We start from the raw sequence: 18,513 nt of genomic DNA, 5'->3' as shown, positions 1-18,513 counted from the left end.
TAAATACCTTGCAGGGTAATCAGATTCAAAACATAGAGAATCCCTCTAGGCAAAACCTGAGGTTACGAAAAAGACACACAGACAGGAATATTCATTCTATTCAGCACAACTTATTTTCTCAGCCATTTAAAGAAATCATAATCTAACGCATCTCTAGCTAGATGACTTACTAAGTTCTAAGACTCCATTCCTGTTCTGTCCCCGGCAAAAGCCTCACCCAGATGGACACAGACCCTTTGACGTTCTCCCTCTTCCCAGCTTTTGAAAGTATCTTGTCAAGGTTATACTTGTCGAGGAAAGTATAAGAGAGGTTCTCCGAGCTTCTTAACCCTTTACAGGTGAAAGGGTTTTTTCCTCTGGCCAGGAGGGATTTAAAGGTGGTTAGCCTTCCCTTTCTATTTATGACCGGGTCGGGGCTACTTACACCCCAGGGAAGAATCCCGCACCCTCTTTGCTGTCCTGCGTGAAGAACTGTCTGCGTCCTCCTCAGCCCGTGTCTTTGTTCCGCGTGGGGGCCGTGGGGGGGAGAGCCCCAAGGACACTGCTGCCTGGAAGTCGCAGGGACAAGCGCCCCCAGCAGCTACCTCAGCCGGAGCGGCTCGGTGGACGGATACGGCCTGTAGCTGGACCGATGGGCTGCGGGGACGGATGGGGAGGCCGGCTCCCATTAGAACATGGGCCGTAACGGAACGACCGAGGCGACCCTGAATCACACCCCCGGGGGGGCGCGCCCAGGGGACGAGGCCCCCCCTTCTCTCTTCCCCTGGGGCAGGGGCTAGGTTGACACTGAGCGCCCTGCAGCAGCGGGCGAGGGAGGGCTTCTGCCGCTCCCGTGGTTAACCCGCTGCCCAGCACCGTCTACACCAGGGATTCGGTCGCCTTAACTACGTCGGGGGGGGGCGGGGCCAGGGTGAGGTCCCGCCACCGGCCACGCGCTCCCCCCTGAGGGGCCGGCCGGGCGGGCGCCCGCCCGCGGGGCGGTGACGTCACACCGGGGCGGGGGGGGGGATGACGCAGCACCGTGACCTCACGCTGCGCGGGGCGGGGCTCCTGGGCGCCGGGAGCCGGCCGGGGGCGGGGCCCGCGCCGCGCGAGGTGGGCGGGGCCCGCGCCGGCCCCGCCCCCCATTCATTGCCGCCGGCCGCCCGAGCGTCCGCGGCCGCGCCCAGATCCGCCGCCATGGCCGCGCGGGGCTCCGCGGGCGCCGGCCCGGCCGCCATCCAGCTCAGCAGGTGACGGGGGGGGTCCCGGGGGGGGGTCCCTGCGCCGCCGGCCCGGGGGGTCCCTGCGCCCGGGAGCCATGGGGGGGGGCACCGCACCCCGGGCGTGAGATGGACCCGTCCCCCCCCCCCGCCCCTGTGTGTGTGTCTGGGGGGGGCGGCAGCCCCTTCCCCCCCCCCCCGCAGCCCCTGTGTGTGTGTCTGGGGGGGGGGCGGCAGCCCCTTCCCCCCCCCCCCGCAGCCCCTGTGTGTGTGTCTGGGGGGGGCGGCAGCCCCTTCCCCCCCCCCCCGCAGCCCCTGTGTGTGTGTCTGGGGGGGGCGGCAGCCCCTTCCCCCCCCCCCCGCCCCTGTGTGTGTGTCTGGGGGGGGCGGCAGCCCCTTCCCCCCCCCCCCGCCCCTGTGTGTGTGTCTGGGGGGGGCGGCAGCCCCTTCCCCCCCTTCCCCCGCAGCCCCTGTGTGTGTGTCTGGGGGGGGCGGCAGCCCCTTCCCCCCCTCCCCCCGCAGCCCCTGTGTGTGTGTCTGGGGGGGGCGGCAGCCCCTTCCCCCCCTCCCCCCGCAGCCCCTGTGTGTGTGTCTGGGGGGGGCGGCAGCCCCTTCCCCCCCTCCCCCCGCAGCCCCTGTGTGTGTGTCTGGGGGGGGCGGCAGCCCCTTCCCCCCCCCCCGCAGCCCCTGTGTGTGTGTCTGGGGGGGGCGGCAGCCCCTTCCCCCCCCCCCGCAGCCCCTGTGTGTGTGTCTGGGGGGGGCGGCAGCCCCTTCCCCCCCCCCCCGCAGCCCCTGTGTGTGTGTCTGGGGGGGGCGGCAGCCCCTTCCCCCCCCCCCCCCGCAGCCCCTGTGTGTGTGTCTGGGGGGGGCGGCAGCCCCTTCCCCCCCCCCCCCCGCAGCCCCTGTGTGTGTGTCTGGGGGGGGCGGCAGCCCCTTCCCCCCCCCCCCCCGCAGCCCCTGTGTGTGTGTCTGGGGGGGGCGGCAGCCCCTTCCCCCCCCCCCCCGCAGCCCCTGTGTGTGTGTCTGGGGGGGGCGGCAGCCCCTTCCCCCCCCCCCCCGCAGCCCCTGTGTGTGTGTCTGGGGGGGGCGGCAGCCCCTTCCCCCCCCCCCCCCGCAGCCCCTGTGTGTGTGTCTGGGGGGGGCGGCAGCCCCTTCCCCCCCCCCCCGCAGCCCCTGTGTGTGTGTCTGGGGGGGCGGCAGCCCCTTTCCCCCCCCGCAGCCCCTGTGTGTGTGTCTGGGGGGGGGGCGGCAGCCCCTTCCCCCCCCCCGCAGCCCCTGTGTGTGTGTCTGGGGGGGGCGGCAGCCCCTTCCCCCCCCCCCCGCAGCCCCTGTGTGTGTGTCTGGGGGGGGCGGCAGCCCCTTCCCCCCCCCCCCGCAGCCCCTGTGTGTGTGTCTGGGGGGGGGCGGCAGCCCCTTCCCCCCCCCCCCGCAGCCCCTGTGTGTGTGTCTGGGGGGGGCGGCAGCCCCTTCCCCCCCTCCCCCCGCAGCCCCTGTGTGTGTGTCTGGGGGGGGGCGGCAGCCCCTTCCCCCCCTCCCCCCGCAGCCCCTGTGTGTGTGTCTGGGGGGGGCGGCAGCCCCTTCCCCCCCCTCCCCCCGCAGCCCCTGTGTGTGTGTCTGGGGGGGGCGGCAGCCCCTTCCCCCCCTCCCCCCGCAGCCCCTGTGTGTGTGTCTGGGGGGGGCGGCAGCCCCTTCCCCCCCTCCCCCCGCAGCCCCTGTGTGTGTGTCTGGGGGGGGCGGCAGCCCCTTCCCCCCCTCCCCCCGCAGCCCCTGTGTGTGTGTCTGGGGGGGGCGGCAGCCCCTTCCCCCCCTCCCCCCGCAGCCCCTGTGTGTGTGTCTGGGGGGGCGGCAGCCCCTTCCCCCCCTCCCCCCGCAGCCCCTGTGTGTGTGTCTGGGGGGGGCGGCAGCCCCTTCCCCCTCCCCCCGCAGCCCCTGTGTGTGTGTCTGGGGGGGGCGGCAGCCCCTTCCCCCCCTCCCCCCCAGCCCCTGTGTGTGTGTCTGGGGGGGGGCGGCAGCCCCTTCCCCCCCTCCCCCCCAGCCCCTGTGTGTGTGTCTGGGGGGGGGCGGCAGCCCCTTCCCCCCCTCCCCCCTCAGCCCCTGTGTGTGTGTCTGGGGGGGGGCGGCAGCCCCTTCCCCCCCTCCCCCCTCAGCCCCTGTGTGTGTGTCTGGGGGGGGGGGGCGGCAGCCCCTTCCCCCCCTCCCCCCCCAGCCCCTGTGTGTGTGTCTGGGGGGGGGGGGCGGCAGCCCCTTCCCCCCCTCCCCCCCGCAGCCCCTGTGTGTGTGTCTGGGGGGGGGGGGCGGCAGCCCCTTCCCCCCCTCCCCCCCGCAGCCCCTGTGTGTGTGTCTGGGGGGGGGGGGGCGGCAGCCCCTTCCCCCCCTCCCCCCCCAGCCCCTGTGTGTGTGTCTGGGGGGGGGGGCGGCAGCCCCTTCCCCCCCTCCCCCCCCAGCCCCTGTGTGTGTGTCTGGGGGGGGGGGCGGCAGCCCCTTCCCCCCCCTCCCCCCCCAGCCCCTGTGTGTGTGTCTGGGGGGGGGGCGGCAGCCCCTTCCCCCCCTCCCCCCCCAGCCCCTGTGTGTGTGTCTGGGGGGGGGGGCGGCAGCCCCTTCCCCCCCTCCCCCCCCAGCCCCTGTGTGTGTGTCTGGGGGGGGGGGGGCGGCAGCCCCTTCCCCCCCTCCCCCCCCAGCCCCTGTGTGTGTGTCTGGGGGGGGGGGGCGGCAGCCCCTTCCCCCCCTCCCCCCCGCAGCCCCTGTGTGTGTGTCTGGGGGGGGGGGGCGGCAGCCCCCTCCCCCCCGCAGCCCCTGTGTGTGTGTCTGGGGGGGGGGCGGCAGCCCCTTCCCCCCCTCCCCCCCCAGCCCCTGTGTGTGTGTCTGGGGGGGGGGGGCGGCAGCCCCTTCCCCCCCTCCCCCCCCAGCCCCTGTGTGTGTGTCTGGGGGGGGGGGCGGCAGCCCCTTCCCCCCCTCCCCCCCCAGCCCCTGTGTGTGTGTCTGGGGGGGGGGCGTCAGCCCCTCCCCCCCCAGCCCCTGTGTGTGTGTCTGGGAGGGGCGGCAGCCCCTCCCCCCCCCACAGCCTCTGTGTGTGTCTGGCGGGGGGGAGCAGACCTTTCCCCCCTCCCCCAGCTCCTGTGTCCCTGTCCCTATGTGTGTGTGGCGGCAGCCCCTTCTCCCCCCCCCACACAGCCCCTTTGTGTGTGTCGGGGGGGGGCAGCCCCTTCTCCCCCCCCCCACACAGCCCCTGTGTGTGTGTCCGGGGGGGGCAGCCCCTTCTCCCCCCCCCACACAGCCCCTGTGTGTGTGTCCGGGACAGCCGCCGCTCTGGTCCCAGTGGCTCAGACCCTGGCCCAGGGCACTGGGCGGCCCAGGCTGGGCACGGGCGAGGGGCAGCCCTTGGCCATGGTTCCCGGGCTCAGCAGTGGGGTGAGTCTAGCCTGGGCCCCCTGGGGGCGAAGCGTTGGGACCCGGGGGGCGCGGAGCCTCCCTCAGCCCCAGAAACCCTGGGAGCCGCGCTGGTGCCCGCAGAGACCACAGGCCGTGGCGGGCCAGGGGCCTGTAGCCAGTGCCCTTCCTCCAGCGGAAGGGGAGCCGTGGCTGTGAACCAGACTGTGGTTCCTTCCACCCTGCAGGCGATGAGCTGGGTGGCTGCAGACAAGTCGGTTCACCTTTCTGCCCCCCGCTTGCCCAGTCCGTGCTGGTGAGCAGGGGCATGGGAGGTGTTGGTGAGCGCAGAATGCGAATGGTACAAACCGCTTCTGTTGCCCTGCGGTGCTTGTCTGTAGTGACTGGGTGCCGGGACCAGGCGCTCACTGCCTCTAATGCGTGTGCCGAGAACGTTGTCAATGAAAACCCTCCCGGTGGCCAGATCAATAGACCCAGTCTGCTAACTGGAACTCGCAAGCTGGACGAATCTGAATTGCTCTGGCGTCTGTCTCCTGGCATCTTTAGTAATGTGCACATGGGAATAATTAGGGTTTAAAAACAGGCTGCAAGAGGTTTCAGTTTCCTTTGGGGGTATAGTAATCTATTTATTCCTCAGGGGCCTTTATCTAAATGCACTTATGATCAGAATTCAGTTGAGAAACTCACTGGTATAGCTTGTTGTAATCCACTCTCTCCTAAATTATGCTGACTCACTGGATTTCATCTTCTTGTGCTATTAAGAGGTCTAGCTAAATCCATGTTTGTAAATCTATTCTAAATGTTTGTAAAGCACCTAGCAAGGTTTTGAGTTTTAGATGATAATAAATACCTGATCTTCTTAGATGCATAACATTTCTCCTACGGGGTTTGGTCCCTTATTGAACAGAATTCCTCAGGAGGCCCTGTTCTCTCTAATGCATCGAGAGACTGCAGATTGAGACCATACCTTCTCTAGCTCACTGTCTAGGATGGAAGGAGGAGGGGGTAGTGTGGCAAAGGCGTGGCTACTTCCTTTGCTATTGTAAAGTCTTGATGAAGTTGCATGACTGTAGTACTTAAAGAAAATGCATTTTGTGTAAGATGGTCTCACTTTGTGTGTTTACAGTTCAATCCCATTTGGTATATGTTGATGTTGACCCAGTTTGGAGCATGGTTTTGTTTCTGTTGCTGTAACATTGCCATAGTGTGGCCTAACCTTAGGCATTGGTTTGCAGCTGTGTTCCTGAAGTGGTCTCTGCAGGAGTCTGAGGGTGACTAAGGTAAAACCAAATAAACATTCTTGCTGAGCTTTGATTTAAATGCCTCTTGTCTTGGTATCTAAATGCCAGGCAACTAAATGGCATCAGTTTACAGCAAAAACAATGCTACCTCTCCCGTGGGGATGCTCCTGTAGCTGATCTTGGTTTCCTAGACCTGGCTGCTTCTCTCCCTTCCCTGTGAACAGGATTGTGTGGATCTGTGTATTTTGTGGCAGAGGTTACAGGTGTTCCTGCCAAGAGGCTTTCTTGAGAGCCCTTTATGGTGGGGAGTGCTGCAGTAGATTTAAGGCAAAAGACATGCCCACCATGATCAATAGAACTTGCTTCTCACTAAAGACTGACCCAGTTCAGCATGCTCCATTAAGTTGTCCCTTTCTTGCTCTTGCAAGGTTTCTTCTTAGTGCAACAGTGGTGAAGGGCACTATTCAGGGCTCTCTTTTTCCATGATCTGGAAGTGGAGCCATTTCACTTCCCTGGTAGAATAATCAAGACAACTGTTAAACTACAACATTTGTGTGTTCTTGTTTTTAAGGGAAGATTTTTTTTTAAACCAAATCAAAAACAAACACGTTCTCCCTGTTACAGGGAGCCCTATCTAACCTGGCATCCTTTCATTAATTCCTATTTACCAGTGGACTATTGCACAACTGAAGCAAGATGCCGGTGGTTAGGATTGGGATGGCTGTCATGTACTGAACTGCTCCCAGGAGCTGGGAAAATGACTGACACTCCCTGCCCCAATTGCTAACAAAACCTAAGCAAATATAGTGCTGATGCAATTGAAGGAAGCCAGGGCATCTGCTGGGCAAGTACTGGTTATAAGTGAACTTTGCTGTTAACTGAGTGGGCCAATAATTCTCTGATTAAAGTAGACATGAATGACCGTGAGGTTTGTCATACAAATGAAAGGGGACCCTGGGGAGTATAAATTAACTTATGAGGTACAGGTTTGGTTGTTGATAGTGAAGTTGGCTGAGATCTTTATAGTGGCACCTGCTGGTATAAAGAATCCAGTATTTTCATAAGTTTGTTTTCAGATCAAACACAGCTGGGGAAGTGAGAACGAAACTGATCAGGATGGGTGGAATTCAGCAGTATCTCAGTGGCAATGTACCTGCTGCACTTTCGCCTTCCTTGCAGGTGTTGACAATGTGGCACAGGGAGCAGTGGAGGTGAAACTTCTAGTGTAACTTTTGCAGCCACTAAGCTGCTGGCACATTCTCTGCGTGTTGGACTCCAGGCTTCAGCTGCAGGTGTTGAACTTTGTATCAACCCTCTGCTGGTGAGCCTGTCAATAGCTCTTGGAAGCAGGGAGGGTGGAGAAGCCTTTCTTGGGTTAATGCCCTCCGTGCCAAACCATGCTCGTCTCTACAGCGCATTACAAATCTCAGGGGAGTTGCTGCTTTACACACAGGCATTGTACTGTTAAAGGGTCAGGGTCCATTTCGAGTCACAGATGAGGTTTGGGTGTGTAAAATACATGATAACTTTTAATAAAACTGTTTGCTAATGTCCCCTGCAATACTCACACCACCAACGTTGGTGGTGAGTCTCTAAAAAGTGAAACCAACTAATCCGCATTCTTGGGTAACTCTGCGTTACGTGTAGAACATAAACCAGTGGCGTCCTAAACAACGGAAAAGGACTTGTCCTAAAAACTTGATTTCAGCAGTCTAAGGTGAGCAAACTTGTTTTTAAGAGATTTTTAACCTGGCAGTGCTCCTTCTTAACAAAAGGAATGGCTCTGTTTGACATTAGGTAAGTTGGCTAGTTTTGGAGAGGACTTTCGGTAGGCTCTGGAACGAAATGTCCTGAGTCCCTTATTGCCCTTTGCTGCAGGTTTGGTGGGCATCTTACGTTGGAATAAGACACGTACTGGACGTGTATGTGCAATGGCAGTAGCTGATGGAGGCTAGGTGGAAATGAGGATGGTAAAGTAGAGGGCCTGCTAGGAGTGCAGATGGGGTTTGTGAGGATGTATAGTAGGAGGCTAGCTTTCCATCTCTGCTTCCAGTGTCCTGCAGGTTAGCTTATTTGCATGGCCACACTATGAGCAGCATTTATGTTAAAAGGCCAGGGCCAGACCTTCATCTCCTGTTGGAAAGGGCGGTGGGGGGAGATGCATTAAGCTGCGCTGGTTCAGCGTGTAGTCTGTCCGTTCCTCGGAATGGTATAGATGCTGCTCGGGCAGTTGGCTTAAATGCAGTGACAACAAATATGACTCTGATTTTACTCTGCATGTGGAGGGAGGCTGCTCCCTCCCTGGCAGGTATCACTGGGGAAGCAGGCTGAGCTAATTCTTTAGCTGCAGTACGGGATACTAGTGCCCTGTCTGTCCAGGGTGGTACAACAAGTGATCTTTGTGCCCTAGACCGGAACAGATCACATGCTGCTGCTGGTCTCGCTTGGTAAGTAGTTTTAATTCTAGATGATCTTTTATTTCAACAAACTTCCCCCTATTTTTAATAAGATGCCCCAAGGGTGAAAGATACAGTGGCGTAGCTAGGAGTGGAAATTTGGAGGGACCCCAACTTTTGGGTGGATGGGCAATGACACACTGTGGTAGCTCATCTTCTCCCCTGATGCTGCTCCCTGTTCCTAGCCCTGGTGCTCCCGGGCCAGGTGCATGGGGCGGCTCGGACAATGGCAGGGCAGAGCTGTCGGGGTGTAGCTCTCTGAAGGGCAGGCGCAGAGCTCCGTCCTGCGTTTTAGGTGCCCGAGTGATGTGCCGGGCTGCTGCAGCAGCATTCCACCCCTGCTCAACCTGGCTGGGCCTGGATGCTAAGTGGGTGGCCACAGGCCACCTGTGGCTACGCCCCTGACAGACACTGCCTAGCATTTATAGGCTGACTGACTGGCACTGCTCTTTTGAAAGGTTGCTGATCGATCCCAGCTGGAGGGAGATAAACACATGCTCTGTGCTGCAGCCTTTGTGATACTTTATACATGGGCACTCCCTTTTGTGACCAGCAGGGGCCATTGGTGCGGTGGCACAAACCCTTCATTGCATTTGTCAATGTTTCGAGCTCCTCGGGACTCGTATACAGAGCCCTCTAGCAGCTCTAACAGGGTTGCCAAGTCCTGGAGAGTAGAGGTGACTGTAGGGAGCAGATAACTGAGAAGGTACCTGCACCTCTTGGCACTGACTGTTTTGAAGATAAACTAATAGTTATTTACAGAAGTACAAAATGTTTTCAGTCCTACTTGAGATCAGCCAGTATAAAGCAGAGTGGAAGTTTAAAAGCAGTATCTTAAAGTCCAGTGACTAATGGAATCTGCATTATTGATTTAACTTGCATGTTTTCTAAAACACTACATAATGATCCAGTCTTTCATCTGATGCTTGTGAAAACAAGGGTGTGGCTTATTGGGCTATAACTAAGAATTCTCATTCCAGTGTGTAAAAACAACCTAAAACTACATTTGAGCAAAAATTTGCAGATTGCTTTTTCATAAAAAATACACACCAAAATGCCTGAAACTTATGGATCTACACATTGTTAAACTCTGGAAGGGTCTTCTGGCTCCTAAGGATCTTTACTCCCCTCTCTCCGGGAATGATGGAAGCTTATCTTCCAGAGTGCTGTGATATGGAGGGGGACAATCTCTCTATGTAGTCTAAAGAAATTGTTACAAATAATTCTAAGTTTAAAAACTTTTGTCTAAATACCCCCTCTGCTCTCCCCTCCTCCCCCGAGGAAATAGATGGTGAACGTTGCCCCTGCCCCTGCTATAAATATGTAAAATATTTAGTTGTTGCTTTAAGTTCTGTTGTGTAGCTTCAGAGGAATCCCTCTTCCCAGGACACTTTGTATTGTCAAGATCTCTGACGAGAGCAGAACATATTCCTCTCTAAATACATAGTCTGCATGGAGGACTTGGAATGCTCTACACAACTTCATGTGATCATTCCTAAGCAGATAGGGGCTCTGCTCAACCACAGAATTCTCTAGGACTTCATTTGCATGCGTTTCCTATGCTGAAATCAGTCACTGATCTAATGCAAGAATGCTGAAGGTACGGCTATCCATATGTACCTTTCAGAAAGGAGTAAAACTTTTGCATATTAACATGAAGCCCAAAAGGTGAGTGGGAGGTGTGGCACCTAGCTTTCATTTTTAGATCCAGGTACTGGAGGTCTTGTCTGAGATGCCTATAGCAGCTTTCTGTGGTTCCTGCTAGTTTTGCTGAGGTGAGAGCTCCCTTCAGGGGTTGCCTGGTAGAGCTACAGAGAAAAGATTACAAATGATTGTTTCTGAAATGTACAGACTGCTTTAATATAGCCAATGATACTTGATCTAAAATATAGGGTGGTCTGGTCTTTTGACTTACTCTGAAACCTGTCATTTTACATTTAGTAGCAGCTGTGTTAGTCTGTATCGGCAAAAAGAAAAGGAGGACTTGTGGCACCTTAGACTAACAAATTTATTTGAGCATAAGCTTTTGTGAGCTACAGCTCACTTCATCGGATGCATTCAGTGGAAAATACAGTGGGGAGATTTTTATATACACAGAGAACGTGAAACAGTGAGTGTTACCATACACACTGTAACAAGAGTGATAAGGTAAGGTGAGCTATTACCAGCAGGATGGGCGGGAGGAGAGAGAAACCTTTTGTAGTGATAATCAAGGTGGGCCATTTCCAGCAGTTGACGAGAACATGTGAGGAACAGTGTGTATGGGGGGGCGGGAAATAAACATGGGGAAATAGTTTTACTTTGTGTAATGACATTCACTTGATAGGTGAACGAGCCTCTGATAGTGTGGCCGATGTGATTAGGCCATATGATGGTGTCCCCTGAATAGATATGTGGGCACAGTTTGCAACGGGCTTTGTTGCAAGGATAGGTTCCTGGGGTAGTGTTTTTGTTGTGTGGTGTGTGGTTGTTGGTGAGTATTTGCTTCAGGTTGGGGGTCTTCTATAAGCAAGGACTGGCCTGTTTCCCAAGATCGTGAGACTGATGGGTCGTCCTTCATTCCCCACTGTATTTTCCACTACATGCATCCGATGAAGTTAGCTGTAGCTCACGAAAGCTTATGCTCAAATAAATTTGTTAGTCTCTAAGGTGCCACAAGCACTCCTTTTCTTTTTGCGGATATAGACTAACACGGCTGCTACTCTGAAACCTGTCATTGTGCAAGGCACTGAATTTAGCCGTATGGAGTGGAAATCTATCAACTTCATGAAAAAACTCGTACAGATACAGACAGATGACATCTTCCTTTCCAAATGCAAGCAAATGGACATCGTACCAAAAGGACTGAAGGTAAAAAATCCATTACAATCTACATACCACACAGACTATGCTGACAACTTGTGCCACACGCTCTCAAAGAAACTGCGGAACCACCTGATCAACATCCTCTACAGCAAACAGGGAAAGGTTAAGAATGAGCTCTCAAAACTGGATACTCTCATAAAAAAATAGCCTTCCACACAAACTTCCTCATGGCTGGACTTTACAAAAACTAGGCAAGCCATTTACAACACACACTTTGCTTCTCTACAAAAGAAAAAGGACACTAAACTATCTAAACTACTACATGCCACAAAGGGCCAGAACAGTGGTTCCCTTACCCCACCCAGCAATATTGTTAATCTATCCAACTATACTCTTAGGACAGATTCTTCTGCTGGGCTATCTCGGGGCCTCTCCTTTTGCTCCTCCACCACCACGAACATGATACAGTTCTGTGGTGACCTAGAATCCTATTTTCGACATCTCCGACTCAAGGAATATTTCCAGCACACCTCTGAACAACATACTAACCCACAGAGACCTTCCTATTAAGACTACAAAAAGAAGGATTCTGGGTGGACTCCTCCTGAAGGTCGAAACAACAGACTGGACTTCTACATAGAGTGCTTCCGCCGACGTGCACGGGCTGAAATTGTGGAAAAGCAGCATCACTTGCCCCATAACCTCAGCCGTGCAGAACACAATGCCATCCACAGCCTCAGAAACAACTCTGACATCATAATCAAAAAGGCTGACAAAGGAGGTGCTGTAATCATCATGAATAGGTCAGAATATGAACAAGAGGCTGCTAGGCAGCTCTCCAACACCACTTTCTACAAGCTATTACCCTCTGATCCCACTGAGGATTACGAAAAGAAACTGCAGCATTTGCTCAAGAAACTCCCTGAAAAAGCACAAGAACTAATCCACACAGACACACCCCTAGAACCCCGACAAGGGGTATTCTATCTGCAACCCAAGATCCATAAACCTGGAAATCCTGGACGCCCCATCATCTCAGGCATTAGCACCCTGACAGCAGGATTGTCTGGCTATGTATATTCCCTCCTCAGGCCCTACGCTACCAGCACTCCCAGCTATCTTTGAGACACCACTGACTTCCTGAGGAAACTACAATCCATCGGTGATGCCAACATTTTTATGGCTGACTGAGAGCAACGCTTCCTCAGCTCTCGTCCCCTAATGCCCCTACTCTACTTGCACTACATTGATGACATCTTCATCATCTGGACCCATGGAAAAGAAGCCCTTGAGGAATTCCACCATGATTTCAACAATTTCCATCCCAACATCAACCTCAGCCTGGACCAGTCCACACAAGAGATCCACTTCCTGGACACTACGGTGCTAATAAGCGATGGTCACATAAACACCACCCTATACCGGAAACCTACTGATCACTATGCTTACCTACATGCCTCCAGCTTTCCTCCAGACCACACCATGCAATCCATTGTCTACAGCTAAGCTCTACGATACAACCGCATTTGCTCCAACCCCTCAGACAGAGACAAACACCTACAAGATCTCTATCAAGCGTTCTTACAACTACAATACCCACCTGCTGAAGTGAAGAAACAGATTGACAGAGCCAGAAGAGTACCCAGAAGTCACATACTACAGAACAGGCCCAACAAAGAAAATAACAGAACACCTGTAGCCATCACCTTCAGCCCCCAACTAAAACCTCTCCAACTCATCATCAAGGATCTACAACCTATCCTGAAGGACGACCCATCACTCTCTCAGATCTTGGGAGACAGGCCAGTCCTTGCTTACAAACAGCACCCCCCCCCCCAACCTGAAGCGGATACTCACTAGCAACCACACACCACACAACAAAAATGCTAACCCAGGAACCTATCCTCGCAACAAAGCCTGTTGCCAACTGTGTCCACATATCTATTTAGGGGAAACCATCATAGGGCCTAATCACATCAGCCACACTATCAGAGGCTCGTTCACCTGCACATCTACCAATGTGATCTATGCCATCGTGCCAGCAATGCCCCTCTGCCGTGTACATTGATCATACTGGACAGTCTCTATGTAAAAGAATAAATAGACACAAATCAGACGTCAAGAATTATAACATTCAAAAACCAGTTGGAGAACACTTCAATCTCTTTGGTCAGTCGATTACAGACCTAAAAGTTGCAATTCTTCAACAAAAAAACTTCAAAAACAGACTCCGAGAGACTGCTGAATTGGAATTAATTTGCGGACTGGATACAATTAACTTAGGCTTGAATAAAGACTGGGAGTGGATGGGTCATTACACAAAGTAAAACTATTTCCCCATGTTTATTTTTTCCCCTACTGTTCCTCACATGTTCTTGTCAACTGCTGGAAATGACCCACCTCGATTATCACTACAAAAGGTTCCCCTTCCTCTCCTGCTGGTAATAGCTCATCTTAAGTGATCACTCTCCTTACAGTGTGTATGGTAACACCCACAGTTTCATGTTCTCTATGTATATAAATATCCCCACTGTATTTTCCACTGAATGCATCCGATGAAGTGAGCTGTAGCTCACGAAAGCTTCTGCTCAAATAAATTTGTTAGTCTCTAAGGTGCCACAAGTCCCCTCTTTCTTTTTAAATGTAAAATGTGACTGTAAATTTGTTTTTGAAGGCGCTCAAATGGCAATTGTAGTTGGACCATGGCAGATTGTAACTGGTTAGCGTAGTTGTACAATTGTTTGTACAGCTTTATTTATGGTTTTGAAATGGTTGAGCAGGATTGGAACAACTGGGATGGAGAAAGTGAGCTGTGTGCAGCTGCCCTCAGACTTCCAGCTAGCTAATTCAACACGCTGTCTATCAGATCAGCAGGCCTCTCCCCAAGGTGGGTGAGGGAGATGGGATTATGTGCCATGCTTTGTTTTTCCCATTGCATTTAGCAGTAGGGGTCACTGCCTGTGACAAGGATGCTGTGCCAGGTAGGGACTCTAACCAGTGAGATTAGGAGGTAATTTCCTGTGGGCTCATGCTAGACTTGCTGTCGCATGTCTCGTGAAATGGAGACTCTTGAGGTATTTACAAGTAGTTTTACTCCTCTACTCCATCCTGCTGACTTGTCCAGGGCAGCCAATCTGCACTAGCATCAAAAACCTGAAATTGTTGGCTCACGCGAGAGGTACAGATTAACAAATGAGCAGCGCTGTGTAATCCAGTGACTTTCTCATCATAGCTGCGTCCAGGCGTCTCACTTGCCGTCTCAGGCATACCTCGGGCTCTCACAAAGTCTGGAGTTCTTTGGGTTTTTGGTTAAACCCATGACATGGGGGAAGAGTGGAGAAGACTCCGGAGACCAGACCCTCTAAAGGGATGGAGTTGCAGGTGGTACTGTGTTCCACTGGAATCTAGCTTGTTCCTTAGGTAGGAGGACCTGAAGACTTTACAGCGGTGCAGCGCTGGCTCTGGAGACCCTTGCTACAGCGACGAAAGGGGTTTTTCCTGTCACTGGTAAATCCACCCCTCAAGTGGCAGGAGCTGGGATGATGGAGAATTCTTCCATCAACCCCAGGAATGTCTCTACCGGGGCTTAGGTCAGCTTAACTGTATGTCTCAAGCCTGGTTTACACGTAAAACGTGGGTTGGCTTTATCTACATCGCTCAGGGCTAAGAAAAATGTCACGCTTGTGCGACATAGTTAGGGTGACTTAACCCCTGCTGCAGACGCAGCTAGGTCAGTGGAAAATTTCTTCTGTCAACCTAGCTACTGCCTCCCAAGGGGTGGCAAATCCCGTCCATTGCTGTAGTAAGTGTCCCTTACTGTGCCCCTGTAGCTCTTGTAGTGTAGACCTAGCCTCGGGGGGGGGGTGTGAATGTCTCACACCCATGAGCAAAGCAGCTAGGGTGACCTAAGTGTTAGGTGTACCCAGGCTTTGGTTCCACTGTAAAGGTGTGGCGTGGAGTGCTATTCCTCCAGCTAGAAAATGACAGGAAGGAGGAAATGTTTGACATGAAGCCCTTAAACCTGTCATGACTCCACCTGCCCTGACAAGGCCGGCTTTTCTAGTTAGGCAAGACCTTTGCACGAACAAATCATTTTTTTGGGGGGGGAGGGGGTCAGTTAGTCTGATGCAGAGGGAAATTAATCATTTTATGTAGCCTCTGTGAAAAGCCTGTCTCTTTCTTCCATGCCCATATAAACTTCGCTTCCAAACTTGTCCTCTATTACTTGGAACTAGTCAGTGAGTTTAAGGCAGGGGTGGGGAACCGTTTTTGTATTGGGCCACTGACCAACTGAAAAAATCAATGGTGGGCCCCACACATTCAACTCACCTGCCCAGGGGGGCGCTGAGACTTGGGACTTCCCACCCATGGCAGGGCACACCAGCACTCCGCGGCGGGTGAGTTGAATGTGTGTGGCCTCCGGGCTGGATGAAAATGAGCAAAGGGCTGGATCTGGCCTGCGGGCTGTAGGTTCCCTACCCCTGGTTTAAGGAAGCTCACTAGTGGCTGAACACACAAGATTGGTCCTCTTGCTGAATGACTGCAATTCTTAACTAAGTGACTGCAAGCTAGGAAAAGGGAAACCTGTTCTTTCCTCATGGCTCCTCCTCTGTCCCACAAGGGTCTGATCCTGTGAGGGGCTGCACATCTGCATCAGCCATGGGAGTGGCAGGAGCTTCTCTCCACGCAGGATCAGGCCCAGTCTAAGAGGGGTGAGTTCTTTTGCAGAGACTTGTCATTTAGTGCTTCTGGGCAGAAGTGCCTCACCACAAGGCCAGGGGAGAAACTTGCAGAATAGTAAAACTGACATGGTGATGTATGTGTGACTGTCTAGTATTGGCCACTGCCGGGGCAAGGAACCAGATTAGTTGGGCCAATGGTCTGCTCTGGCAGGGCAGTGCTTGGACTTCAAACCAAACAGAGGATGTGAGGAATCCAGGTCCCTTCTATGAGTCTCTGCTCTCTGTGTAGCCTTTAAAGGATGTTACTGTTGTTGATCGTCCCCCGATCCTCTCCTGCACCCCTTGGATGTTAAGAACTGGGATGGGTTGCTGTCTAGGTGCACCATCCACTGCTGTAGCAGGAATAGCCCGGGGTGGGGGAATAACTCCTGGAATGGAGGAATCCAGTGCTCTGTGCACATGGATGTGGGGAGCCTGTTCCACACGGATCTCTGTGCTGAGGCGCCAGTGTGGACGGTGTAGTCCTGCAGCCTTCACGCCCCTCTCCCTGGATCTGCAGGCTGAGGACAGAGCTGGCTGACCCGGGAAACAGGCAGGGATTTCTGTTCATCCATCAATGCAGTCCCAGAAGCAAATGTAGCAGGGGTTTTGACTAAACCTCAGGTGCAAAGTGGGGGTGGCCCTGGGAAATGGGTGGGAGGACTCCTGGTAAACTGCCTGTCAGGCCCTTGTTTGCATTTCCTGGGCATGCAGTGTGTTCAGCACTGCAGCCAGCTGCTTGCAGCCCAGTAGGGACTGGATCTCCTGTGGGAAGGAGCAGCTTTGGGGACTGACTCTTTTGTAATTATTTATAACAGAAGGTTTTCCATCACAAGCTAGTTTTAAGCTCGTCATTCTGATTGGCTAAGGACCCATCTTCCTATATTTGATTGAGCAACACAGGAAGCCACTAGGCTCTTAATTTGGTATTTGTGACTGAGCTGGAGCAGCAGAAATGACATCACCAGCTGTGGTGTGTGATGCAAATAATGAATGAGTAACTCCAAACCCGGTCCCAGGTCTGACTCTGGAGAGTTACACAGATTCAAAGACTCGGTCTGTTCCTCACAAGGATGGCCTGTCAGCTCATCGGGTATGGGACGTTTATGCTTCTCTTGTATACTCTGTGTGTGTCTGAATTCTGCATAGTAACTGGGAGTACGAATGAAAACTACAATGTGCGAGCCTCCTAGGCAAGGACGACAGAAAATAGTGAAAGCAGTTGGGGCTAGTCTAGCTATAGCTGATCTCTCAAGGAGGAAGTTCTCAGTGACAGTCTTGTCTCTAGGCCGTGTGGCTGTAGCAGATTAGACTGTCAGGCTGCATATAAATCTATACGTGGGGGGGGGGGGGGTTTGTTCCAGGTGCTCACAAGAGCTGGGCAGGTTTTTTTCAGACAAAGATTATTTGCTCCCCAGTAAAACAGTTTTGGTTGAGCTGGAGATATCTGTGAATTTGACACATTTCCCGAATAGTTGTGGGAAGGGGAACTAGATGGCAACAAGGGGACTTGGTTGCCATCCCTACCACAAGAGAACAAGGAGATGGTGGTGGTGCCCTTTTGACAACCTTTAGCCCAGGGCATAGGGCACTCCCCCAGGTTTGAATCTCCCTCTGCACCAGGGATTTGAATGTAGGCACCCCTTCCCCACATGGTGAGCGCCCCGATCACCAGGATATTGGGCATTCTGGGTGGGGAGGGGGCTTCATATAAAACACATGAATAGTCATTGGGCTAGTGAGAGGCACTATAGCCTGGAGCTTTGGACCTGGGTCTTCCCCACCCCGGGTGAGTGCCCTAACCACTGGGCTATAGGTTATATGCCAAGCACCACCACCTCCTGTTTTGTGAATCTAGTCTTTTAAAAGTACCTAGAAACAAAATGTTTCGGATCAGCCAGCTTGTTTCACTCGACCCAGAATAGATCGTTTTTGATGTGCTGAAAATTCCCAAACCATTTGAACTTGGTTTGACCTGAATTTTTTGGAACTGATAGCAAATAAAAAAAAATCAGTTATTCATCCTGCTCTCCCCCTCAAAGGGGACAGCTTTTCATAAGCGACTGCCTGCACTGAAATCCAGCTGGAACTGTAGAATGCAATTGCTGTGGGTTTGGAAGTCTTCTGCACTTTGTTTCAACTCTTTGATTTAGCAGTGCCCACACCAGCTGCTGCTCTAGTTGCAAATACTGTGCTCGTGGGTTTGTTCTGTTACGTTACGCTAATTCCTATGAATACAGAAAGCGTTCGCAACAGATCGGATTGGTCCAATGGTCCATCCCTCTAAGGTGCTGTCTCTCCGGTATATGTGACCCAAATTGCAGAGAAGTAGCTGCACCTTGAATTGATTTCTGCACCTGAGGCCTAACGCAGCCATGCCCGGTGATGATCCCCCGCCTCCTAAACCCATCAACCCAGTAATCCACAATTAGTCAAGTGGATTGGTTTTCTTTTAAAAGAACTTTTTTTGGAAACCATTTTGTATAATAGTAGTAGTAATAATAATTAACAAAGCTACCAGCTATGCAGTTGTTAAAAAGAGAAATACCTGTTCTGTTTTATATAGTATGTCCAGATAATGCTATCTGGAAATGGCTTCCGCAGCTTACATCTGATTTGTCTCGCAGAAGTCTGATCAGTGAATGAGATGCTGAAGTTGCTAGGGGTGTTTGGTACAGCTTTAGTTTTTCAGGGTCTTTAA

At 53.7% G+C, this 18,513-nt stretch overlaps 1 protein-coding gene across 2 annotated transcripts in view; it reads left to right on the top strand.

The window, feature by feature from the left end:
• Positions 1 to 1,119: 1,119 nt before the first annotated feature.
• ACOT7 (acyl-CoA thioesterase 7) overlaps positions 1,120 to 18,513 on the top strand; it is a 108,263-nt gene continuing 90,869 nt past the window's right edge. For both annotated transcript variants that reach the window (XM_073316627.1, XM_073316626.1), the window contains exon 1: positions 1,120 to 1,232. In XM_073316627.1, the coding sequence (XP_073172728.1) occupies positions 1,180 to 1,232 (53 nt within the window). In that variant the 5' untranslated portion in view covers positions 1,120 to 1,179. The remainder of the gene's footprint in view (positions 1,233 to 18,513) is intronic.

The sequence above is a fragment of the Lepidochelys kempii genome, chromosome 18, assembly GCF_965140285.1.
Source record: "Lepidochelys kempii isolate rLepKem1 chromosome 18, rLepKem1.hap1, whole genome shotgun sequence".
NCBI classification, from domain to species: Eukaryota; Metazoa; Chordata; order Testudines; family Cheloniidae; genus Lepidochelys; species Lepidochelys kempii.
This window is presented reverse-complemented; position numbering and strand designations above follow the sequence as displayed.